At 44.1% G+C, this 21,768-nt stretch overlaps 1 protein-coding gene across 1 annotated transcript in view; it reads right to left on the bottom strand.

Moving 5' to 3' along the window:
- LOC306917184 (NACHT, LRR and PYD domains-containing protein 3-like) overlaps positions 1-21,768 on the bottom strand; it is a 35,646-nt gene that overhangs the window by 2,844 nt on the left and 11,034 nt on the right. The window contains exons 4-13 of the mRNA XM_079495317.1: positions 14,497-14,566; positions 10,950-10,974; positions 9,907-9,978; positions 7,298-7,375; positions 6,208-6,448; positions 3,582-3,646; positions 3,128-3,309; positions 2,100-2,917; positions 1,413-1,658; positions 319-492 (exon numbers count right to left, since the gene is read on the bottom strand). Coding sequence (XP_079351443.1) covers positions 319-492; positions 1,413-1,658; positions 2,100-2,917; positions 3,128-3,309; positions 3,582-3,646; positions 6,208-6,448; positions 7,298-7,375; positions 9,907-9,978; positions 10,950-10,974; positions 14,497-14,532 — 1,937 coding nt within the window. The 5' untranslated portion in view covers positions 14,533-14,566. The remainder of the gene's footprint in view (positions 1-318; positions 493-1,412; positions 1,659-2,099; positions 2,918-3,127; positions 3,310-3,581; positions 3,647-6,207; positions 6,449-7,297; positions 7,376-9,906; positions 9,979-10,949; positions 10,975-14,496; positions 14,567-21,768) is intronic.

Genomic DNA, 21,768 nt, shown 5'->3' on the forward strand with positions numbered 1-21,768 from the left:
CAGGTAGTGTGTGTGTGTGTGTGTGTGTGTGTGTGTGTGTGTGTGTGTGTGTGTGTGTGTGTGTGTGTGTGTGCATGTCAACATGACAACATGACTCTACATACTGTAATCACTGTACCTCATTAGTTCACATATTGTAGTTACTGTACCGTAGCGTTGATAATGATAATTCCCTAGCAGCCATGATGGATTACATATTGTAGTTACCATATAATTATTCTAATCAATGTGGGATACCATGATGTCAACTTCATTCACACTCTTCTTAATATCAAACAATAAATAAAAAAACAGAACTAATCAAAATAATAATCTGACCTCAGTATCTCCAGTTGACAGTTTGGACTATTCAATCCAGCAGAGAGCAGGTCCATGAATGGATCCGTTATGTCATTATAACTGATGTCCAATTCTCTTAGATGTGAAGGATTAGAGCTGAGAGCTGAAGACACAATCTCATATTCTGCCTCTTGGAGGTTTGGGCCAACAAGTCTGTAAATGATGATGATGTAAAATCAGTGATTATCAACACAGATTAGATCAAGTTCATGTTCAAGGAAATTAACTATAAAGTGTAATGTAAATGTAAAATGTCTAGTTGGTCAGATATTGACCAGACATTTTTTTGAAAACCTGAAAACCTTTGAGTCAAAAGGCCCAATACAAATAACACCATTTTAGTATGTTTTTTGGGGGGGCACTCTGTCTTTAAGGAATATCCATTTGACCAAGAGACACTTTGTAACTTTATGTTTTAAATTCTGTTATTTTTGAGGGGTGCTAGCCCCTTCTATGTCCAGCTTTGACGGTTTGTGTAAACACAAACATTGAAGACGAATTGTGATTGGCCGGAATGAGGTGATGTATGATGATAAGAGCACCCCTCACTTCACACGGGTGTGATTTTATATAATACAATAATAATAATCTATTATATGTTTTCCTGTTATCTCCACTAGAGGGGGTTACAGAGCAGGAGGGGAAATGATACATTCATCTTTTCCCGGTGAATCTGTGTGAGACGTGATGTGTCCGTTGTGCCTGTAGCCATGAGGATTTACAATGAACATTCATCACTGTAAAAGCCCTCAAAGACCTGAGGATGCGTCGCGTTGTGGGCTTGTAGATCGGCTAAGTTCACCCCGCGACACCGCCGTACGGACAAAGTACAAACCAGGTGTTACCGTAATTCCTCCAAGAATCGCGCATTTGTGCGTGCGTGCGTGCGTGCGTGCGTGCGTGCGTGCGTGCGTGCATCTCAACATGACTCTACATACTGTAATCACTGTACCTTATTAGTTCACATATTGTAGTTACGGTACCGCCTGCCTGCCTGCCTGCCTGCCTGCCTGCGTGTGTGCTTCCGTGCGTGCCTGCATGCCTGTGTGTGTGTGCCTGCGTGTGTTACTAACCTTGCTTTTTTGAAGATCCTCAGAGCTGGGATGAGTCTCAGTCGTGCCTCTGGTGTTGTGTTGTATGTGTGCAGGTCCAACTCTTCCAGAACCTCCTCTGACATCAGCAGCATGGAGGCCAGAGCTGAACACTGGGTATCAGAGAGTCTATTCCCTGAGCTGCTCTCTGACTCCAGGTACTGTTGGATCCCCTGACTTAATGACGGGTCGTTCATCTCCATCAGACATTGGAAGATGTTGATGCATCTGTCAGGAGAGAAGTCACGATCATTCATCTTCTTCAGGTTGTTGAGGGCTCTCTGGATCTCCTCTGGACTGTTCTTTGTCTGACCCAGCAGGCCTCCTAACAGACTCTGGTTGGACTCCAGTGAGAGACCATGAAGGAAGCGGACGAAGAGGTCCAGGTGGCCACTTTCACTCTTCAGGGATTTTTTCATAGCAGCTTTCAGGAAGTCAGAGAGGGACCTGAAACTGTCTGAAATGTCACTGTTATCGTTCAGGAATGTCTTCAGGACCTCCAACTTCTTGTTGGTCTTTGTGAACATTTGCCTCTTGTTCCTCTTTGTGAAACAGTGGAACAGGTAGACTGCAGCCAGGAACTCCTGGATGCTCAGGTGAACAAAGCAGTAGACTGTTTTGTCGAAAGAAGCACCGTCTTCTCTGAAGAATGCTGTGCACATGCCTGACTTTAGCACGGCCTTGTTCACATCAAGACCACAGGCTTCCAGGTCTTTCTGGTAGAACAGGATCTGTTCGTTGATCAGTTGGTTAAATGCCAACTCGCCCAGCTTCAGAATGAACGGTCCTTCTGCCTTCATGAGCTTCTCTTTTCTCTTTTTCGTCATCTTATCTGATTTACCATACTTCTTCTCCATCTGCTTCGTCAGAGTCGTCAGGAATTCACAGTACATCTGAACCAGGGTCTCAGGGAGCTTGTCTGTCATGTCTCTGTGCTGCACAACAAAAGCAAGGATCCAACAGAAGACTGGGATTTCACACATGGTGGAGAGGATCTTTGATTTCTTGATGTGTGACATGATCAAGCTGGTCATCGAGTTGGCCTTGTTCTCATCATTGAAGATCTTCATGAACCTCTTCTTGAAGTACTCCTTCTTCTGGTCATCTGTGATGAACCCTCTTATTTCTGTCATCCTGTGAACAAGGTCCTCAGGGATCTGATCGACTGCTGCAGGCCGTGAGGTGAGCCAGATGCGAGCGGAGGGAAGCAGTTCACCCTTGATCAGGTTTACAATCAGCTCCTCGACCGGCAGGGATTCCTCAACATTCGTGATGATGGAATCTGTCTCGAAATCCAACAGAATCCTCTTTTCATCGAGCCCATCAAACATGAACATGACTTTGCAGGGACATGTGTTGTAGTCGTTTGACTCATGCACTATGCTGAATATGTCATTCAGAGCTTCTTCCTTAATGCATCTGGTTTCCTTGACACATACGTGAAGTAGCTTCGCCAGAGAAAAGCTTTTTCCCTCGAGAAGATTTAACTGGCGGAACGTCAATGGGAACACGAGATGGGGGTCTCGGGGGAAACGGCCCATGGTCCAGTCGTGAATAAATTTGTGTAAGAGGAAGGATTTTCCAATTCCTGCGACACCAACAGTGAGCACTACTCTTTCATTTATTCCAGAATTATACAATTCTACAAGTTGGATTGGTTCGTCCAGTCCTGCCCTGTTCATCTCCATCTGTCTGACCTCATGATACCTGTGCATGCCTGTGAAGCTGGTGTTTGTGTTGTAGATCGGGACACAGACGTCGTCAAACTTCATCATGGACTCATTGTCCAATTTTACACATAGATATGCGTTTTTCATCTTGTTCTGAAACATGCGTTCGTAGCCAGTAATGGAACCGCCTGATATTTTCACCAACACATCTGTAATGAACAAAGCAATTCTTAAACAGCTTCAGGAGAAAGAGATCTGCCAGATCAAGCCCTACAACACAATATAACATTTACCATTTCAATCTTTCTTTTCACTAACATGTTTGTTAACAATGTTGTTAAACTCTAAGTCTGGCAAAATTAACTATGGACCTTCTGATTCCCAGAATGCCTCTCTACCCATTCAGATATGTCTGCCCCTATTTCCATGACCATGTTTCTTAGACCTTTCTGCTGTGATAAGACACGTATTGTCAGCTCACCTTCAGCAGAGGCAGATGCAGCTTCTGCTTCGGGTTGTGATGGAGGAGAAGACTGAGTGGACCTGCTGTGGAATGAAAAACATGTTATACTGACTATGAATTAATCTACCAATCCTATAGAAATACTACATGTTATGAATTCATCTACCAATCCTATAGAAATACTACATGTTATGCAGGGCTGCCAAGTTTCAGAAAATACCAAGAGTGAGACCTTAGTGTCTTAATGCGTTCGACGCCGGCCACCGGGCGGCGGCGGAAAAAAATTGGGCCTTTTTTAATGTCGATTTGGCCTTTTTTTACATTGATTTAGACTCTAAATCAACTCCGTGTGGGGGTCCCCGGGGGGGGGGGGGGAGTTTCAGACCCACAGGATAGAGCCCAGGGTGCCGGGCCGGTTCCTGCGAGCCGCCCCGCGTCCGAAACGGTAGAGAAATGACAGACCATGTGGGGGGCCCACTACTGTACTGTACTGTACTGTACTGTACTGTACTGTAACACCCAAAATCATCATATATACAGTTAATATGTGCATGTGGGTTTGTGTTTGCGTTTGGTTGCGCACAGGTGGTGATAAACAACCACGCTGTTTTCGTGCTCAGACCCAGCCAGCCAGCCAGCCAGCAAGCCACACACATAGTGCTCAGACCCAGCCAGCCAGCCAGCAAGCCACACACATAGTGCTTAGACCCAGCCAGCCAGCCAGCAAGCCACACACATAGTGCTCAGACCCAGCCAGCCAGCCAGCCAGCAAGGCACACACATAGTGCTCAGACCCAGCCAGCCAGCCAGCAAGCCACACACATAGTGCTCAGACCCAGCCAGCCAGCCAGCAAGCCACACACATAGTGCTCAGACCCAGCCAGCCAGCAATCCACACACATAGTGCTCAGACCCAGCCAGCCACACACATAGCTCCGTAAGGGAGTGGTTGCACCACTCAAAAAAATCTTCAAAAAACTGAAGAGGCTACTGGAGATTGGAGAACCTGATTTGGACATGATCTGATACAGGACAATGTCACTATGACAGAAAGAGAAGATGGGTCTGGCCACATTCATTCACCCCATAATCTCAGTGGAAATTGGGGAATATGTTGTGAAATAAAAAGTCAGAAAACTGGAATTTGGGAAAATGCCCACACATCTGTGGTCTCTCTCTCTCTCTCTCTCTCTCTCTCTCTCTCCCCTCTCTGAACAGAACTATAACGACAAGTTGCGATGCAGCCCCTCCCCCTTCACACACACACACACACACACACACACACGACTTTGTCCCTATAATGTGTGTAGGCTACTGGCACCGTTCCTCATATCACGCAAGAGACGCCACACACCAGTATAGAAGAGAGATAGTCACTTGTGACTTACTCACTTAATGTTGTAACTTGTGGAGGCTATATTGTCTTCCATGAAAAATATTTCGAAGCGATGTTAAACTCTGCATGGCTCATTTCCATGCGTCACAGTCAGGGACCCTGCTGACGATTTGGTGGTCCACTGCCTGGTTACCCTTCTACTGCATATAACAGCGCTGCATGATCTCCTGCAGATCGGCTATTTTGCCGTTTGTGAGGACGCACACATGGGCGCGCGTTATTACGCGGCGGAGCCGCGGAGAAAATTGTATGATAGCCGGCTTGGCTTTTTTGGCACATTTTATGCACCCCTCGGGGTGCGTATTGTGCGTGCGTGAGAAATGAGAGGTGTGGCGTGGTGCGTGGTAAAAGGTCAAATTGCGTGACTCTCACTCTCAAAGCGTGAGACTTGGCAGCCCTGTGTTATGAATTCATCTACCAATCCTATAGAAATACTACATGTTATACTGACCATGTATTAATCTATCAATCCTATAGAAATACTACATGTTATACTGACTATGTAATAATCTACCAATGTCGTCAGCCCGCGCTGACCAGCCTTCGTGCCTAAAGCCGTCTATACGCTGCTGGTATTACATGTAACGTTAGCATCATAAAGCATGCTACATGTATCATTAGCATCACAATGCATGCTGCATGTAACGTTAGCATCATAAAGCATGCTACATGTAACGTTAGCATCAGAGCGCATGCTACATGTAACATTAGCACCAGAGCGCATGTTACATGTAACGTTGGCATCACAATGCATGCTGCATGTAACGTTAGCATCAGAGCGCATGCTACATGTAACGTTAGCATCACAATGAAAAACTACAACCCTGTCATGATTATGAACATACTGGCTAAACATAACACTGCTATTTTAAAAGGATCTCTGGCTAATAAGACTTATACGCCTTAAACCTCTTGAGCCCCATTGCCCCCACCGGTGGCTGTCCACCTCATGAACAGCTCTCAGCTGTCCACCTCATGAACAGCTCTCAGCTGTCCACCTCATGAACAGCTCTCAGCTGTCCACCTCATGAACAGCTCTCAGCTGTCCACCTCATGAACAGCTCTCAGCTGTCCACCTCATGAACAGCTCTCAGCTGTCCACCTCATGAACAGCTGTCAACGTGTGACTGTGGAGCATAGTGAGTGTACATTATCTTGTAGCCTACTGATGTCATTATCTTAATGCATTATCTTGTATTATATCTTACAGAACGTAATAGAAAATTAATTTAAATCACAATTACTTACAGATCTTCTAGAAGACACGTCTCCTGTGTCTCAAGACCTTGGTAGAAAATGTATTTAGACTTTCTGTTGTTCAGGGTGTCATAGAGTTCCCTCATCTTCTCCTCATTGGTGGACTTGGACCTCACATTATTGTAGCCCTCTTTGGTGATGACCTTCTTCCCAAGGAGCAGATCCAGGATGGGGTCGACCATTGTCACTCTCTGAATGAGCTCTGCCCGGTGTTGGTCAACAAAGTGACCCGCTGAAGATAAGTGGAATGAACATTTGTTGGTTGTTGTTGTTGTGGAACTGCTAGTATTTTCCTCCACATGCAAGCGGGTGCACAAACAGCGCAGATTAAGTCTGGCCCCACCCAATGCATATTGCCCCAGGGGGCAGATTAAGTCTGGCCCCTCTCAATGCATATTGCCCCAGGGGGAAGATTAAGCCTGGCCTCTCTCAATGCATATTAGGGGGCAGATTAAGTCTGGCCCCTCTCAATGCATATTGCCCCAGACAGATTCAATCTGGCCCCTCTCAATGCATATTGCCCCAGGGGCAGATTAAGTCTGGCCCCTCTCAATGCATATCGCCCCAGGCAGATTAAGTCTGGCCCCTCTCAATGCATATTGCCCCAGGGGGAAGATTAAGTCTGGCCCCTCTCAATGCATATCGCCCCAGGCAGATTAAGTCTGGCCCCTCTCAATGCATATCGCCCCAGGGGGCAGATTAGGTCTCGCCCCTCTCAATGCATATCACCCCAGGCAAATTAAGTCTGGCCTCTCTCGATGTTGGGACAGGATTCTAGGCTGACACATCTGTAATGAACAAAGCAATTCTTAAACAGCTTAAGGAGAAAGAGATCTACCAGAGCTGAGCCCTACCAGCAACACATTAAAACATTTAACATTTCAATCTGTTTGTTAACAATGTTGTTAAACTCTAAATCTGGCTGAATTAACTGGAGACCTTCTAGATTCCCAGAAGGCCTCTCTACCATTCAGATATGTCTGCCCCCGTTTCTGTATCGACACGCACGCACGCACACACGCACGCACGCACGCACGCACGCACGCACGCACGCACGCACGCACGCAGTCAGTCAGCTCACCTTCAGCTATTCTTGCTCTTGTAGACGTTGAACTTGAACCTGACATTGGTGGGTCAGCGGCTGTGGCTCCATGCTGGTCTGTTGGGTCAGAAACGACAAAAGACTTGTATAAGAAACACAGTACTGTGTGTGTGCGTGTGCGTGTGCGTGCGTGCGTGCGTGCGTGCGGTGTGAACGGCATCTAGTTGAGAACTCTACCGCTGGGCTCTGTACTGTGAACGTCATCTAGTTGAGAACTCTACCGCTGGGCTCTGTGTGAACGTCATCTAGTTGAGAACTCTACCGCTAGGCTCTGTGTGAACGTCATCTAGTTGAGAACTCTACCGCTGGGCTCTGTGTGAACGGCATCTAGTTGAGAACTCTACCGCTGAGCTCTGTGTGAACGGCATCTAGTTGAGAACTCTACCGCTGAGCTCTGTGTGAACGTCATCTAGTTGAGAACTCTACCGCTGGGCTCTGTGTGAACGTCATCTAGTTGAGAACTCTACCGCTGGGCTCTGTGTGAACGTCATCTAGTTGAGAACTCTACCGCTGGGCTCTGTGTGAACGGCATCTAGTTGAGAACTCTACCGCTGGGCTCTGTGTGAACGGCATCTAGTTGAGAACTCTACCGCTGGGCTCTGTGTGAACAGCATCTAGTTGAGAACTCTACCGCTGGGCTCTGTGTGAATGGCAGTTTGAGGATGACAAACGGTGCATGTGTGAGTACCAGGACACTATTAATATAATAGACAATTTGAAAACTAAAATGCACGCATTAGAAGGAAGACAACTAGCTCCATAACTGCATCTTAAGGGCCTTTCAAACGTGAAGCGATATAACGTGATATATATATATATATAGTGATATAACGCGCCTATAGTTAATTTAGTGATATACCGCGCCTATAGTTAATTTAGTGATATAACGCGCCGCCTATAGTTCATTTTCAATGAGACCTGCAATTTTGCACGGAGCACTGGGGAGCAGTCGCGGTGCGACAACGCAAGCGTATTGACGTGGGGCGCAGTCCTGTTAATTTGTTGTGCGCATGCTCGTTTCGTGCACACGCCCACGACTCACCAGACCTGGATTCTGTTTAGCTTTTTTTTACGCTTGCGTTGGAGGAGATTCAAGGCCAACATGTATGTTGGGACAGGATTATAGGCTGATCCTTGCCACACACACACACACACACACACACACACACACACACACACACACACACACACACACACACACACACACACACACACACACACACACACACACACACACACACACACACACACACACACACACACACACACACACACACACACACACACACACACACACACACACCTCGTACTTTTTAAAATATTTCAGGCCCGTTGAGAACTCTACCGCTGGGCCCTGTGTGAACGTCATCTAGTTGAGAACTCTACCGCTGGGCTCTGTGTGAACGGCATCTAGTTGAGAACTCTACCGCTGGGCTCTGTGTGAACGGGATCTAGTTGAGAACTCTACCGCTGGGCTCTGTGTGAACGTCATCTAGTTGAGAACTCTACCACTGGGCTCTGTGTGAACGGCATCTAGTTGAGAACTCTACCACTGGGCTCTGTGTGAACGGCATCTAGTTGAGAACTCTACCACTGGGCTCTGTGTGAACGGCATCTAGTTGAGAACTCTACCACTGGGCTCTGTGTGAACGGCATCTAGTTGAGAACTCTACCACTGGGCTCTGTGTGAACGGCATCTAGTTGAGAACTCTACCACTGGGCTCTGTGTGAACGTCATCTAGTTGAGAACTCTACCGCTGGGCTCTGTGTGAACGTCATCTAGTTGAGAACTCTACCGCTGGGCTCTGTGTGAATGGCATCTAGTTGAGAACTCTACCGCTGGGCTCTGTACTGTGAACGTCATCTAGTTGAGAACTCTACCGCTGGGCTCTCTGTGAAAGTCATCTAGTTGAGAACTCTACCGCTGGGCTCTGTGTGAACGTCATCTAGTTGAGAACTCTACCACTGGGCTCTGTGTGAACGGCATCTAGTTGAGAACTCTACCGCTGGGCTCTCTGTGAAAGTCATCTAGTTGAGAACTCTACCGCTGGGCTCTGTGTGAACGTCATCTAGTTGAGAACTCTACCGCTGGGCTCTGTGTGAACGTCATCTAGTTGAGAACTCTACCACTGGGCTCTGTGTGAACGTCATCTAGTTGAGAACTCTACCGCTGGGCTCTGTGTGAACGTCATCTAGTTGAGAACTCTACCGCTGGCCTCTGTGTGAATGGCATCTAGTTGAGAACTCTACCGCTGGGCTCTGTGTGAACGTCATCTAGTATTGACGTGGGGCGCAGTCCTGTTAATTTGTTGTGCGCATGCTCGTTTCGTGCACACGCCCACGACTCACAAGACTCTGTTACAGCCCATTGTTCATTTACACACACACACACACACACACACACACACACACACACACACACACACACACACACACACACACACACACACACACACACACACACACACACACACACACACACACACACACACACACACACACACACACACACACACACACAGTATCGTTTACGTTACTTCTGTGGCCTACTGGCAGTGCCCACACACACACACACACAGTCAGCTCACCTTCAGCTGCTCCTGGTCTTGTAGACGTTGAACTTGACATTGGTGGGTCAGCGGCTGTAGCTCCATGCTGGTCTGAAAAGACAAAAGACTTGTATAAGAAACACAGTACTGTGTGTGCGTGCGTGCGTTCGCGCGCGCACGTGTATGGGCACTGCCAGTAGGCCACAGAAGTAACGTAAACGATACTTTTCCACATATTGTACGTTTTTGTTTAAAATATTTCTGTTGAGTTTCTATCTATTCATAGAGTCAATAATCAGTTTATAAGACATCTATTCATAGTCAATAATCAGTTTATAAGACATCTATTCATAGAGTCAATAATCAGTTTATAAGACATCTATTCATAGAGTCAATAATCAGTTTATAAGATATCTATTCATAGAGTCAATAATCAGTTTATAAGACATCTATTCATAGAGTCATTAATCAGTTTATAAGACATCTATTCATAGTCATTAATCAGTTTATAAGACATCTATTCATAGAGTCAATAATCAGTTCATAAGACATCTATTCATAGAGTCAATAATCAGTTTATAAGATATCTATTCATAGAGTCAATAATCAGTTTATAAGACATCTATTCATAGAGTCATTAATCAGTTTATAAGACATCTATGCATAGTCAATAATCAGTTCATAAGACATCTATTCATAGAGTCATTAATCAGTTCATAAGACATCTATTCATAGAGTCAATAATCAGTTTATAAGACATCTATTCATAGAGTCATTAATCAGTTCATAAGACATCTATTCATAGAGTCATTAATCAGTTCATAAGACATCTATTCATAGAGTCATTAATCAGTTCATAAGACATCTATTCATAGTCATTAATCAGTTTATAAGACATCTATTCATAGAGTCAATAATCAGTTTATAAGACATCTATTCATAGAGTCATTAATCAGTTTATAAGACATCTATTCATAGTCATTAATCAGTTTATAAGACATCTATTCATAGAGTCATTAATCAGTTTATAAGACATCTATTCATAGAGTCATTAATCAGTTCATAAGACATTATCAGCTCACCTTCAGCTCTGCCTGGAGCTTTATGCTGGAGATGAAAATAGAAGAGAACAGATTAGATGAGACACACAAACAACTGAGGAGGCCTTTCTATTTGTTTTGAGGGGCGCTGGCCCCTCCTATGTGTCCAGCTTTGTCCAGGTTTGGGTAAACACAAAAATTATGTTAACACAAACATTGTGTTTATACAAACATTGAATGCCATTACAATTTACAATGTAGCCATTTATCAGACGCTCTTAATCCAGAGCGATGTACAGTAAGCAAGAACAAAGGCATGGTAATACATCACATACATACAATAAATAGTCATCATGAATCATATACATAAGTTAGGAAGATAACAGTGGAATATCTATATAATGAAACTATGCATATCTACTATATAGTCTTCCCCAATTCATTTTCCTCAAGGGCCATATTTTGACTAGGGCACCAGGCTGGGGGCGGGGCCGAGTCCAGGTTGACTAGGGCACCAGGCTGGGGGCCGAGTCCAGGTTGACTAGGGCACCAGGCTGGGGGCGGGGCCGAGTCCAGGTTGACTAGGGCACCAGGCTGGGGGGCGAGTCCGTCTGACTAGGGCACCAGGCTGGGGGCCGAGTCCGTCTGACTAGGGCACCAGGCTGGGGGCCGAGTCCGTCTGACTAGGGCACCAGGCTGGGGGCCGAGTCCGAGTCCGTCTGCGTCATTTTTTTGTCCATTAATTAATTAAGCTTGGAATAGAATGTAGAACAGTGGTTCTCAACCAGTGGTCCGGGGACCACCAGTGGTCCTTGAGGAGGTTCCAGGTGGTCCCCATGCAATTGATGGAGAGTTGGTAACCAAATGGACCCTTATAGATCTTTAACTCTTGAGAGTTTAAAATTTATTCATTTTCAGGGCAAGACCCCTTTGAAAAGACATGGCAGTTTGACATGCATAGGCTACTGACCCCCATGTAATGCCTCAGTATTATTTTTATAGCGTAAACTCAATGTCAACTTAACTCTGAGAGTACAAATGGAACCAAATGCACCTGCTATGGTTCATTTGGTTCCATTTATTCACTCTCCTTAATACACTCTCTGGGTGCCTAAAGCCCTTGAATATGATTAAGGATTATTTTCATTATGGTAATCTCACACTTCAATATCACACATACCATACCTGTAACTTTTATTAGGCCTAAAAAAAAGTCTACATAAAATGCTATCTAAGTTACATAAGTTTAGCCTTTGTGTACGCCTGTAAGGTCATCGAGGCTAGGGGAGGGGCTACGGGCTCAGATGGAGTCTGAAGAGGTAGGTTTTCAGACTACGGCGGAAGACTGGGAGTGGGCAACTAGGGGTGGGCAACTTTGACGATGGAGAGGGCCACTATATTTCCACACTCACTAGAGGGGCCACATTGCATACTGTCTAGCAAAAATAGCCGATCTACAAGCTCAAAATGTGTCGCACCGCGGCGCGTTTTGAGCTTGTAGATCAGCATATTTGCTATTATTTGAATTGAAATCCTGAATTATTTGACATTTTTGCATTTCAATCCTGAAAATAACCCTTTTATTTAATTTCAAATGCATTTAGTTATAGTTATGTTAACTTTGCAAACTAAATCCAAATATATTGGACACAAAAAAAGACAATAACAGACTGAAGTAATTAAAGTGGCTCATGTTTGCATGATTGGAATTGCAACAGCTGAAATCAATAATATATCAGTATTCTGGAATTAACCTGTGGGCCGCATTAAGTGAAGGTGGGGGCCGCATGTGGCCCCCGGGCCGCCAGTTGCCCATGTATGGTTTAGCCTTTGCGTATGCCTGTAAGGTCATCGGGGCTAGGGCAAGTTCTACGGGCTAAGATGGAGTCTGAAGAGGTGGGTTTTCAGACTACGGCGGAAGATTGGGAGTGAGTCTGTAGTTCTGACTGCAATGGGAAGTTCATTCCATAGTTTAGATTGTGAGTGAGTCTGTAGTTCTGACTGCAATGGGAAGTTCATTCCATAGTTTAGATTGGGAGTGAGTCTAGTTCTGACTGCAATGGGAAGTTCATTCCATTGTGAGTGAGTCTGTAGTTCTGACTGCAATGGGAAGTTCATTACATAGTTTAGATTGGGAGTGAGTCTGTAGTTCTGACTGCAATGGGAAGTTCATTCCATAGTTTAGATTGGGAGTGAGTCTGCAGTTCTGACTGCAATGGGAAGTTCATTCCATAGTTTAGATTGGGAGTGAGTCTGCAGTTCTGACTACAATGGGAAGTTCATTCCATAGTTTAGATTGGGAGTGAGTCTGTAGTTCTGACTGCAATGGGAAGTTCATTCCATAGTTTAGATTGGGAGTGAGTCTGCAGTTCTGACTGCAATGGGAAGTTCATTCCATAGTTTAGATTGGGAGTGAGTCTGTAGTTCTGACTGCAATGGGAAGTTTATTCCATAGTTTTGGAGCCAGAAGGGAGAAGAGTTTGGGGGACGTGTGGAGCTTTGTCCCGGCTGTTTTTAATGAAGGTACTTCCAGCTTCCCTGCGGCGGCTCATCTGAACGCGCGGGAGGGTTTGTAGAGTTCGATCAGACCTGCCATACATTCAATTGACATTGAATTGACATTGAATTGACATTGAATGCCCAGATGTGTTTGTGTAAAAACACTAACACTGAAGACGAAGGTGAGGACGCATGTTTTGATTGGCTGGAATGAGATAATGTATGATGATAAGAGCACCCCTCACTTCACACAGGTGTGATTTTATTCATTTTTATCCCACGAGGGACTTAGCGTTGCTAACGTGCCTATTGGACAAGGACGGGTTGGGGAGGGACTTAGCGAAGAAGGGCTAATTGACCCGTTTGATGTTAATGTACAGATGCTACTGCCTACAGTCTGTATACTAACAGTGATGTTAATGTACAGATGCTACTGCCTAGTCTGTATACTAACAGTGATGTTAATGTACAGATGCTACTGCCTACAGTCTGTATACTAACAGTGATGTTAATGTACAGATGCTACTGCCTACAGTCTGTATACTAACAGTTATGTTAATGTACAGATGCTACTGCCTACAGTCTGTATACTAATAGTGATGTTAATGTACAGATGCTACTGCCTACAGTCTGTATACTAACAGTGATGTTAATGTACAGATGCTACTGCCTACAGTCTGTATACTAACAGTGATGTTAATGTACAGATGCTACTGCCTACAGTCTGTATACTAACAGTGATGTTAATGTACAGATGCTACTGCCTACAGTCTGTATACTAATAGTGATGTTAATGTACAGATGCTACTGCCTACAGTCTGTATACTAATAGTGATGTTAATGTACAGATGCTACTGCCTACAGTCTGTAGACTAACAGTGATGTTAATGTACAGATGCTACTGCCTACAGTCTGTATACTAACAGTGATGTTAATGTACAGATGCTACTGCCTACAGTCTGTATACTAACAGTGATGTTAATGTACAGATGCTACTGCCTACAGTCTTTATACTAACAGTGAATGTTTGCAATACATTTAAACAACTCAGCTCTGGTCTTCAGTTAGTCTGCTTTGTAAATAAATGTACCTTATTTCGTCTGCGTCTGCCTGGGATGTTCCCCATGTTGATGTCTTCCTTGTTGCTTCTTCTAACAGTTCTGGTGACAAACAACAGTGATGTTTATGCAAATTGGGTTAATGTAGGAATGAGACCGGGTTGGTTGTGTTCAGCGCTATCCAATGGCAGCTCTTCTACATAGACTTCTATTGGCTTCAGTCCAATGGCAGCTCTTCTACATAGACTTCTATTGGCGATAAGTCCTGGACTGGAAGTTGGCAGAATGCACTGGAAACCGCCCAGCTTTAATGATCTTAAATCCCTTTATTTTAGATTATTTTTAGAGACTTTAGTTGTTACTGTACAATACTTTAAAACAGTTGTCATGTTGCACACATGACCAAAAATGGCTCTTATTTGTGCCGCCCTCGTTGAAAACAATGTATTTCCAACTCCAGCTTGTCCCTCTCCATCCAGGCTGCATGAACAGCGCTCGAGAGCTCAGTTTTCTGCAACCTTAATGACGCAACTCTCCTAGTCGTCGCCCCCTCCCCCCACACACACGTCAGACTATAAGAATGTTCAGAATGTCATGCACAGAATATACGTGTGTGTGTGTGTGTGTGTGTGTGTGTGTGTGTGTGTGTGTGTGTGTGTGTGTGTGTGTGTGTGTGTGAGAGAGAGAGAGAGAGAGAGAGAGAGAGAGAGAGACCAGGTAACGTCAACCAAACTGAAGGCATGCAGGGCATTCTATGCCATCAAAATGTCTTAAAATACTTAAAATACTCATAGATGATCATAGAACCATAGAATCATAGAACCTTAGAGTCATAGAACCATAGAACCATATAAGAACCATAGAACCAATTCCCTGTGACCGCTTCTGACCGAGGCTACGTCATTGAACTTTTTTAGATTTTAGTTTATTTTATTTTTCATGTCATATGAAAGCAGGGAATCATAGCTTCAAATTGACATATTGGTTGTTCAGTTTGACCCACCAGTTTTGGAGATATGGCTTATAGAGTAATGTCTTGCAGAGAAACAGCGAGTTGAGAAAACAGGCTTGAAAGGTTCACTTCTGTGGACTCTTGACATTACACCTAGCTACATGTTTAAGCATTTATTTCATATGTACATGTCTTCTGTGGACTCTAAGGCCCTCATTTATCAATGCAGTGTAAAATCTGCCCCAAATTCGAGCGTCGGTTTTGGAGTACATTCACGTCGGCATGACATTTATGAAGTGATCCCAAACAGCTGATCCTTCCTTCATTTCATTCCTAGCAGTGATAAATGTGGCGGCTGAAATCAATCTGGCACGCCCTATGAAATCAAGCCTCGCCCTCGTTTTTGCGATATGAGCAACTGCAATACGACCAAACAACATATATGGAAACCATGGTTACATGATGGAAAAAGCCAATGAAAAAAGTTTACCCCGCTTGCCTTGCTGCCCCCCCCCCCACACACACAACACACACACACAAACACACACACACACACAACTTGCAAGCCCAACTGGTGTGTTATCTAAATAAATAAAGAACGAACACCTGCATGAATTAAATAATAGCTGTAGGCCTATACCCTACACATGTTTGTTTCCCTCTCGCCTCGCTTGTCTGGCTGTCATGTCCACGCAAGCACGCACGCACGCACGCACGCACGCACGCACGCACGCACGCACGCACGCACGCACCAAGGCTACATGACACATCACAGTTGCATTACGAGCATGTTGGAATACGTTTGTAGGCTACTATATTAATATCCCGTTTCCCGTTAATATCCCGTCCTCCCGACTCCCGAAAATGATCTCGCTTTTATCTGAATGACTGTCAAAGCACTTGATGATCACTAAATGGTGAATGATTAAGCCCCATAGGCAAGCTATATGCTTGTCATTGTCACTTGGAAATAAAGGCGTGCAGTCCATTTATGCCCAAATCATTTTTTATAATATCACAGGGATTATATATAGGCCTCTGATGTCACGCTCATGCGCTCCCAAATCATCTCACAAGTGTGCTCGCATAAATATGTTTAACAAGGTTTGATTAAGCATAAACTAGTACATTGTAAACATGTTACCGGTATATTGTTTTTAATTGCGCGATTTGAATTGCTTGTAAAGTTGGAAATCTCTCTTTTTCTTTTCTTTATACAGTTTTATATTAACATTTTAGGAGTGAATACATTATGTTTAGATGCCTGTGACAGCCTGTCAGCTGGTCAGTCAATGCTGCTCCGCTTTTCTACCACAGAAAAACAGCTGAGTACTTAAGCCTACGACAGCTCCCGACCTGATGCGATTTTTGTCCTAGCGCACGTTCAAGTTCAAGGTTTTGCGGAAATTATAAAGTCAGAAAATTTCAGTAATTCCGGCATGCACCCATATTTTGGCGTACGCCGAGTTGATAAATGAGGGCCTAACATTAAGCATTTATTTCATATTTACATGTCTTCTGTGGTCTCTAACATTACACCTAGCTACATGTTTAAGCATTTATTTCATATTTACATGTCTTCTGTGGTCTCTAACATTACACCTAGCTACATGTTTAAGCATTTATTTCATATTTACATGTCTTCTGTGGTCTCTAACATTACACCTAGCTACATGTTTAAGCATTTATTTCATATTTACATGTTTTCTGTGGTCTAACATTACACCTAGCTACATGTTTAAGCATTTATTTCATATTTACATGTCAGCTCTGACACTTATTTCAGACATGCTCTAGTAGGTGAAGAGTCTGCCTGTGCTATTAACTCATTTTGGATTAAAATGAATACATAAATAAATCCGTTTTTCTCCTCTCCTGAACGGTTAGTCTTGCCCCAATGACTGTCTCTGTACCAAAATGAGTCACCTATGTTTGTGAGATGTGGGAAAAACGGGATAAACACCAAACCGAGAATCTGCTTTACACCAGTGGCTCCCAAAGGGGGGTCCGGGGACCACCAGGGGTCCCCGAGGGAGTTCCAGGGGGTCCCCAGCTAATAGTTTGGAACCAAATGGACCCTTATGTGGGTCTGTAACTCTGAGAGTGTACAAATGGAACCATTTGTACACTCTCAGAGTTACATTAACTTTGATTTTACAATATAAATTGGGGCTCAGAGATAGACATGCCATTAAATGGGGGGTCCGTAGCCTGTTGCATATGAAACTGGGGGTCCTTGAAATGAAAATGTTGAACATAACTGCTATTCTCCATATTCAGACCACGGCCATCTTACCATATAAGTTAATGGCAAGGTGCTACCAAGGTGCAACTTCCATAGACAGCCCATTCATCCAAACAGAACAGTCCTATCCGATTGTATTAAACAACGTCAAACTCACCAACATTGCAGCTGTACGGAAAGCGTGAATTATTCTTTCTATCCTCAGTGTTTGTTTCATAAAAATCCACCGTAGACATGTTGTTATGAGCTACTTTGTGGCCTTGTGCAGGTGATTCTTTTTCTAAGTGCTGGAGTTTGGAAGTGCTCGTTAGACATCACTCAACAGCCAAACTCAAATGTGTACCACCTGTTTTGAATTAGCACATAATGCAGGAGGCAGCAGGACGTCGCTTTACCGAAAACGAGTGCTTCCAAACTCTGATGGAAACATGGCCGCGGTCTGCAAATGGTCAATAGAGCCGTAAAAATCTTCTCTTATGGGGGTCCCTGGTATATCTTTTCTAATGGGGGTCCGTGGGGCTGATTAGTGTCATTTTGGGGGTCCTTGACATGGAAAAGTTTGGGAGCCACTGGTGTAGAGCAGTGGTTCCCAAACTTTTTCATGTCAAGGACCCCCAGTTTGACATGCATTAGTCTACGGACCCCCATTTAATGGCATTTCTATCTCTGGGACCCCCAATTTATATTGTAAAAATCACTGTTAGTTTAACTCTGACGTGCAAATGGTTCCATTTGTACAATCTCAGAGTTACAGACCCATAAGGGTCCATTTGGTTCCAAACTATCATTTAGCTGGGGACCCCTGGAACTCCCTCAAGGACCCCTGGGGGTCCCCGGACCCCACTTTGGTAACCACTGCTCTACACACAGAATTCTGCAAAAAACACCAAATAACGCAGGTCAGAATTAGGACGACACCGACTCATAATCAAAATAAAAAGAGAGCACGTAATAGTAATACAAATAATTAGCATAATAATAATAATTATATCTGGGATATAAAACATAGTGCTTTTCTAAGTACTCAAAGCCACTTTACATGTGGAGAGAACAAAAAGAAAATTACAACTTCATAAGGAAAAGATAAAGAAGTAAAAGATAAGAATTTAAAAGCAATAAAACAGTAAAAGTATTTGGAAGCACGCACGCACGCACGCACGCACGCACGCACGCACGCACGCACGCACGCACGCACGCACGCACGCACGCACGCACGCACGCACGCACGCACGCACACCTTCTCATCGTGGTTGCGTACCAAGCATTCTCACCAGAAACAGCCGAGCACTCAAAGGTATTTTCTGTGCGTGACATTCTGAACATTCTTATAGTCTGACATGACATTTTTTGTGTGTGTGTGTGTGTGTGTGTGTGTGTGTGTGTGTGTGTGTGTGTGTGTGTGTGTGTGTCCTTTGCATATCTCTTCAATGGGGGTCCCTGGAATACCTCTTCAATGGGGGTCCCTGGAATACCTCTTCAATGGGGGTCCGCAGGCTAATTATGGCCAATTTGGGGGTCCTTGACATTCATACTGCACGATGAGAGTTGGTGGATGTAGTGAAGAACTACAAGCGACGCATTGTGAGCGTGTAGATCTGCTATTTCCACCACACACACACACACACACACACACACACACACACACACACACACACACACACACACACACACACACACACACACACACACACACACACACACACACACACACACACACACACACACACACACACACACACACACACACACACACACACACACACACACACAAGCTGGTTTGGAGAGCAGGTCAGATTAGTTGTTACTTCCTCTTCAGCGTCTGTTTCTTTGAACTGCAGACGTCCTTTTAACCCATTCAGGACGGGAACCCCTTTATGTTACACTTCAACCCATTCAGGCCTGACGACGACATTTAAAAAAAGTTCTTCTAAATCATGACAGTTTTCTGATTAGTTTATATCTCAGTGGTGCTCAACATTTCATGTCAAGGACCCCAACAATGATATGTAATCGGCCGCCGACCCTTATCTGAAAAGATTTGAGTTAAAAACTTTAAAAGAAGCAAAGATTTGAGTTAAAAACGTTCACTCTGAATGAATATATATATATAACCGAAGTCTGACGTCAATATCGGTAGATAAATCCACAGGTTTGTGTACTTTTTATTTGCATTGTAATCCCCATAGGGGGGATTTTAGATCGCCTCATAAGAACTGTGTTTCCAAAATAAACATGTCACCCCGGCCGTTTCACTCATATGGATATGAAGAATCAACTGACTGAGAGAAAACACTATTGTTACTGCTACTGAATTAGTTACATCCCCATTTTACAAGCTCAAAATGGGGATCCTTAATAAAAATCAATACAAATCAAAAAATCTACAGCCTGACAGATACAACACTGTCTCCCAGCTGCACCAGCCTGGTGAAGACTACTCCTGCCATTACCAATTTTAAACAACAGCTCCCACATATGGAGCTCTCACAAGATATGTACTGACAACAAAATGCTGGACCTACCAATTCAGACAGAAAACTATGAGGACAAGTGAATTACAATTCACAATTACAATTAACAATTAATTCACAATTCATCAACAAAATCTGACAAAACAATGCTCTCTCTCCTTCCATGAGAGCAGCAGCATGTGTTCGCACCATTCAACACCCCCCACTACACTCACCACACATCCACTCACTTACACTGCTGATCTACTGATTAACACACCCCACTTTGTATGTTAGTATTGTTTGATTCATATGTTTGTTTATATGGTAAATAAATATTGGTTTGTGCACTTTTAAACAGCCGTGTGTCTTCCTCCTTTGTTATGGCCCAAGAGCCAGGTCATAACAGAGTGTGTGTGTGTGTGTGTGTGTGTGTGTGTGTGTGTGTGTGTGTGTGTGTGTGTGTGTGTGTGTGTGTGTGTGTGTGTGTGTGGTCGGCATGGCCCGTAACATTAAGGCCCTAGCTGGTATGTTCATACAAGTTAAAATGATTGATCAGGAACTGTTCATACAAGTTAAAATGATTGATCAGGAACTGTTCATACAAGTTAAAATGATTGATCAGGAACTGTTCATACAAGTTAAAATGATTGATCAGGAACTGTTCATACAAGTTAAAATGATTAAATGCTAAATGTCAATAGCATGTGTGTGTTACAGTGCTTAAAGGGAAACTTCACCCTTTTTGCAAAATAATATATGTTAATGACAAGATTTAGAACTCTTCCTTCCTGGACTACATGTTGTGTCAGTAAGAAATCCCTCCCCCTATCCACAAGGAGGAGCAGTGCACCAAAGCATTATGGGAATTGAAGTCCAGGAAGGAAATATCTAAAACCACATATTACAGACCCCCAGGAAAGTGCTCTAAATCAAAAAGGGTGAAGTGTCCCTTTAACCCATTCATGACGGGAACCCCTTCTGGTGTTTTAACCATTATTTTAAACTTCATCTATTGAAAAATAGCAGATCTACGAGCTTGTAGATCTGCTATTTTTTGAAAAATCTTATAATGTGGCACAAATCTTTGAATATATTCCTCTGTGGGGGTGGTGTGTGTGTGCGTGGGCGTGGGCGTGTGTGTGTGTGTGTGTGTGTGCGTGGGCGTGGGCGTGTGTGTGTGTGTGTGGCAATGCTTAAATGCTAAATGGTTAGTCATAGAATGGGAAGGAGGAAAGCAGAAGTTGGAAAGCATTTCCTGTACAATGGGCTGTTTACCACACATGCAAGCACGATAGCGTATGGTGCACGTGGGACAGGTGTGTGTGTGTGTGTGTGTGTGTGTGTGGTCACATGACCCCTCCCATGCAGTACTCTTCATTGACGAACACAATTGCCCCTTCGATAAACCCCACCCCAAAAAGCGATTGTCCAATCAATGCCAATCCAAATAGTTTAGCAACTGTTGCTATGCAGGTATAGCTTTCGTCAACCTCATACGTTCGGAGTGGACACTGACGTTATGTGGACACTGACGTTAGGAGGATTAATCTGTGTACTCACAGATTAATCCTCCTCCCCTCCCCCTCCCCTGGGAACACTGGCCAGGTGCTCCCAATGCACTGATTGGCAATTCAGAACCTGTGGGAAGCAAAGA

This window comes from Electrona antarctica (genome assembly GCF_951216825.1).
Source record: "Electrona antarctica genome assembly, chromosome: 24".
Lineage (NCBI taxonomy): Eukaryota > Metazoa > Chordata > Actinopteri > Myctophiformes > Myctophidae > Electrona > Electrona antarctica.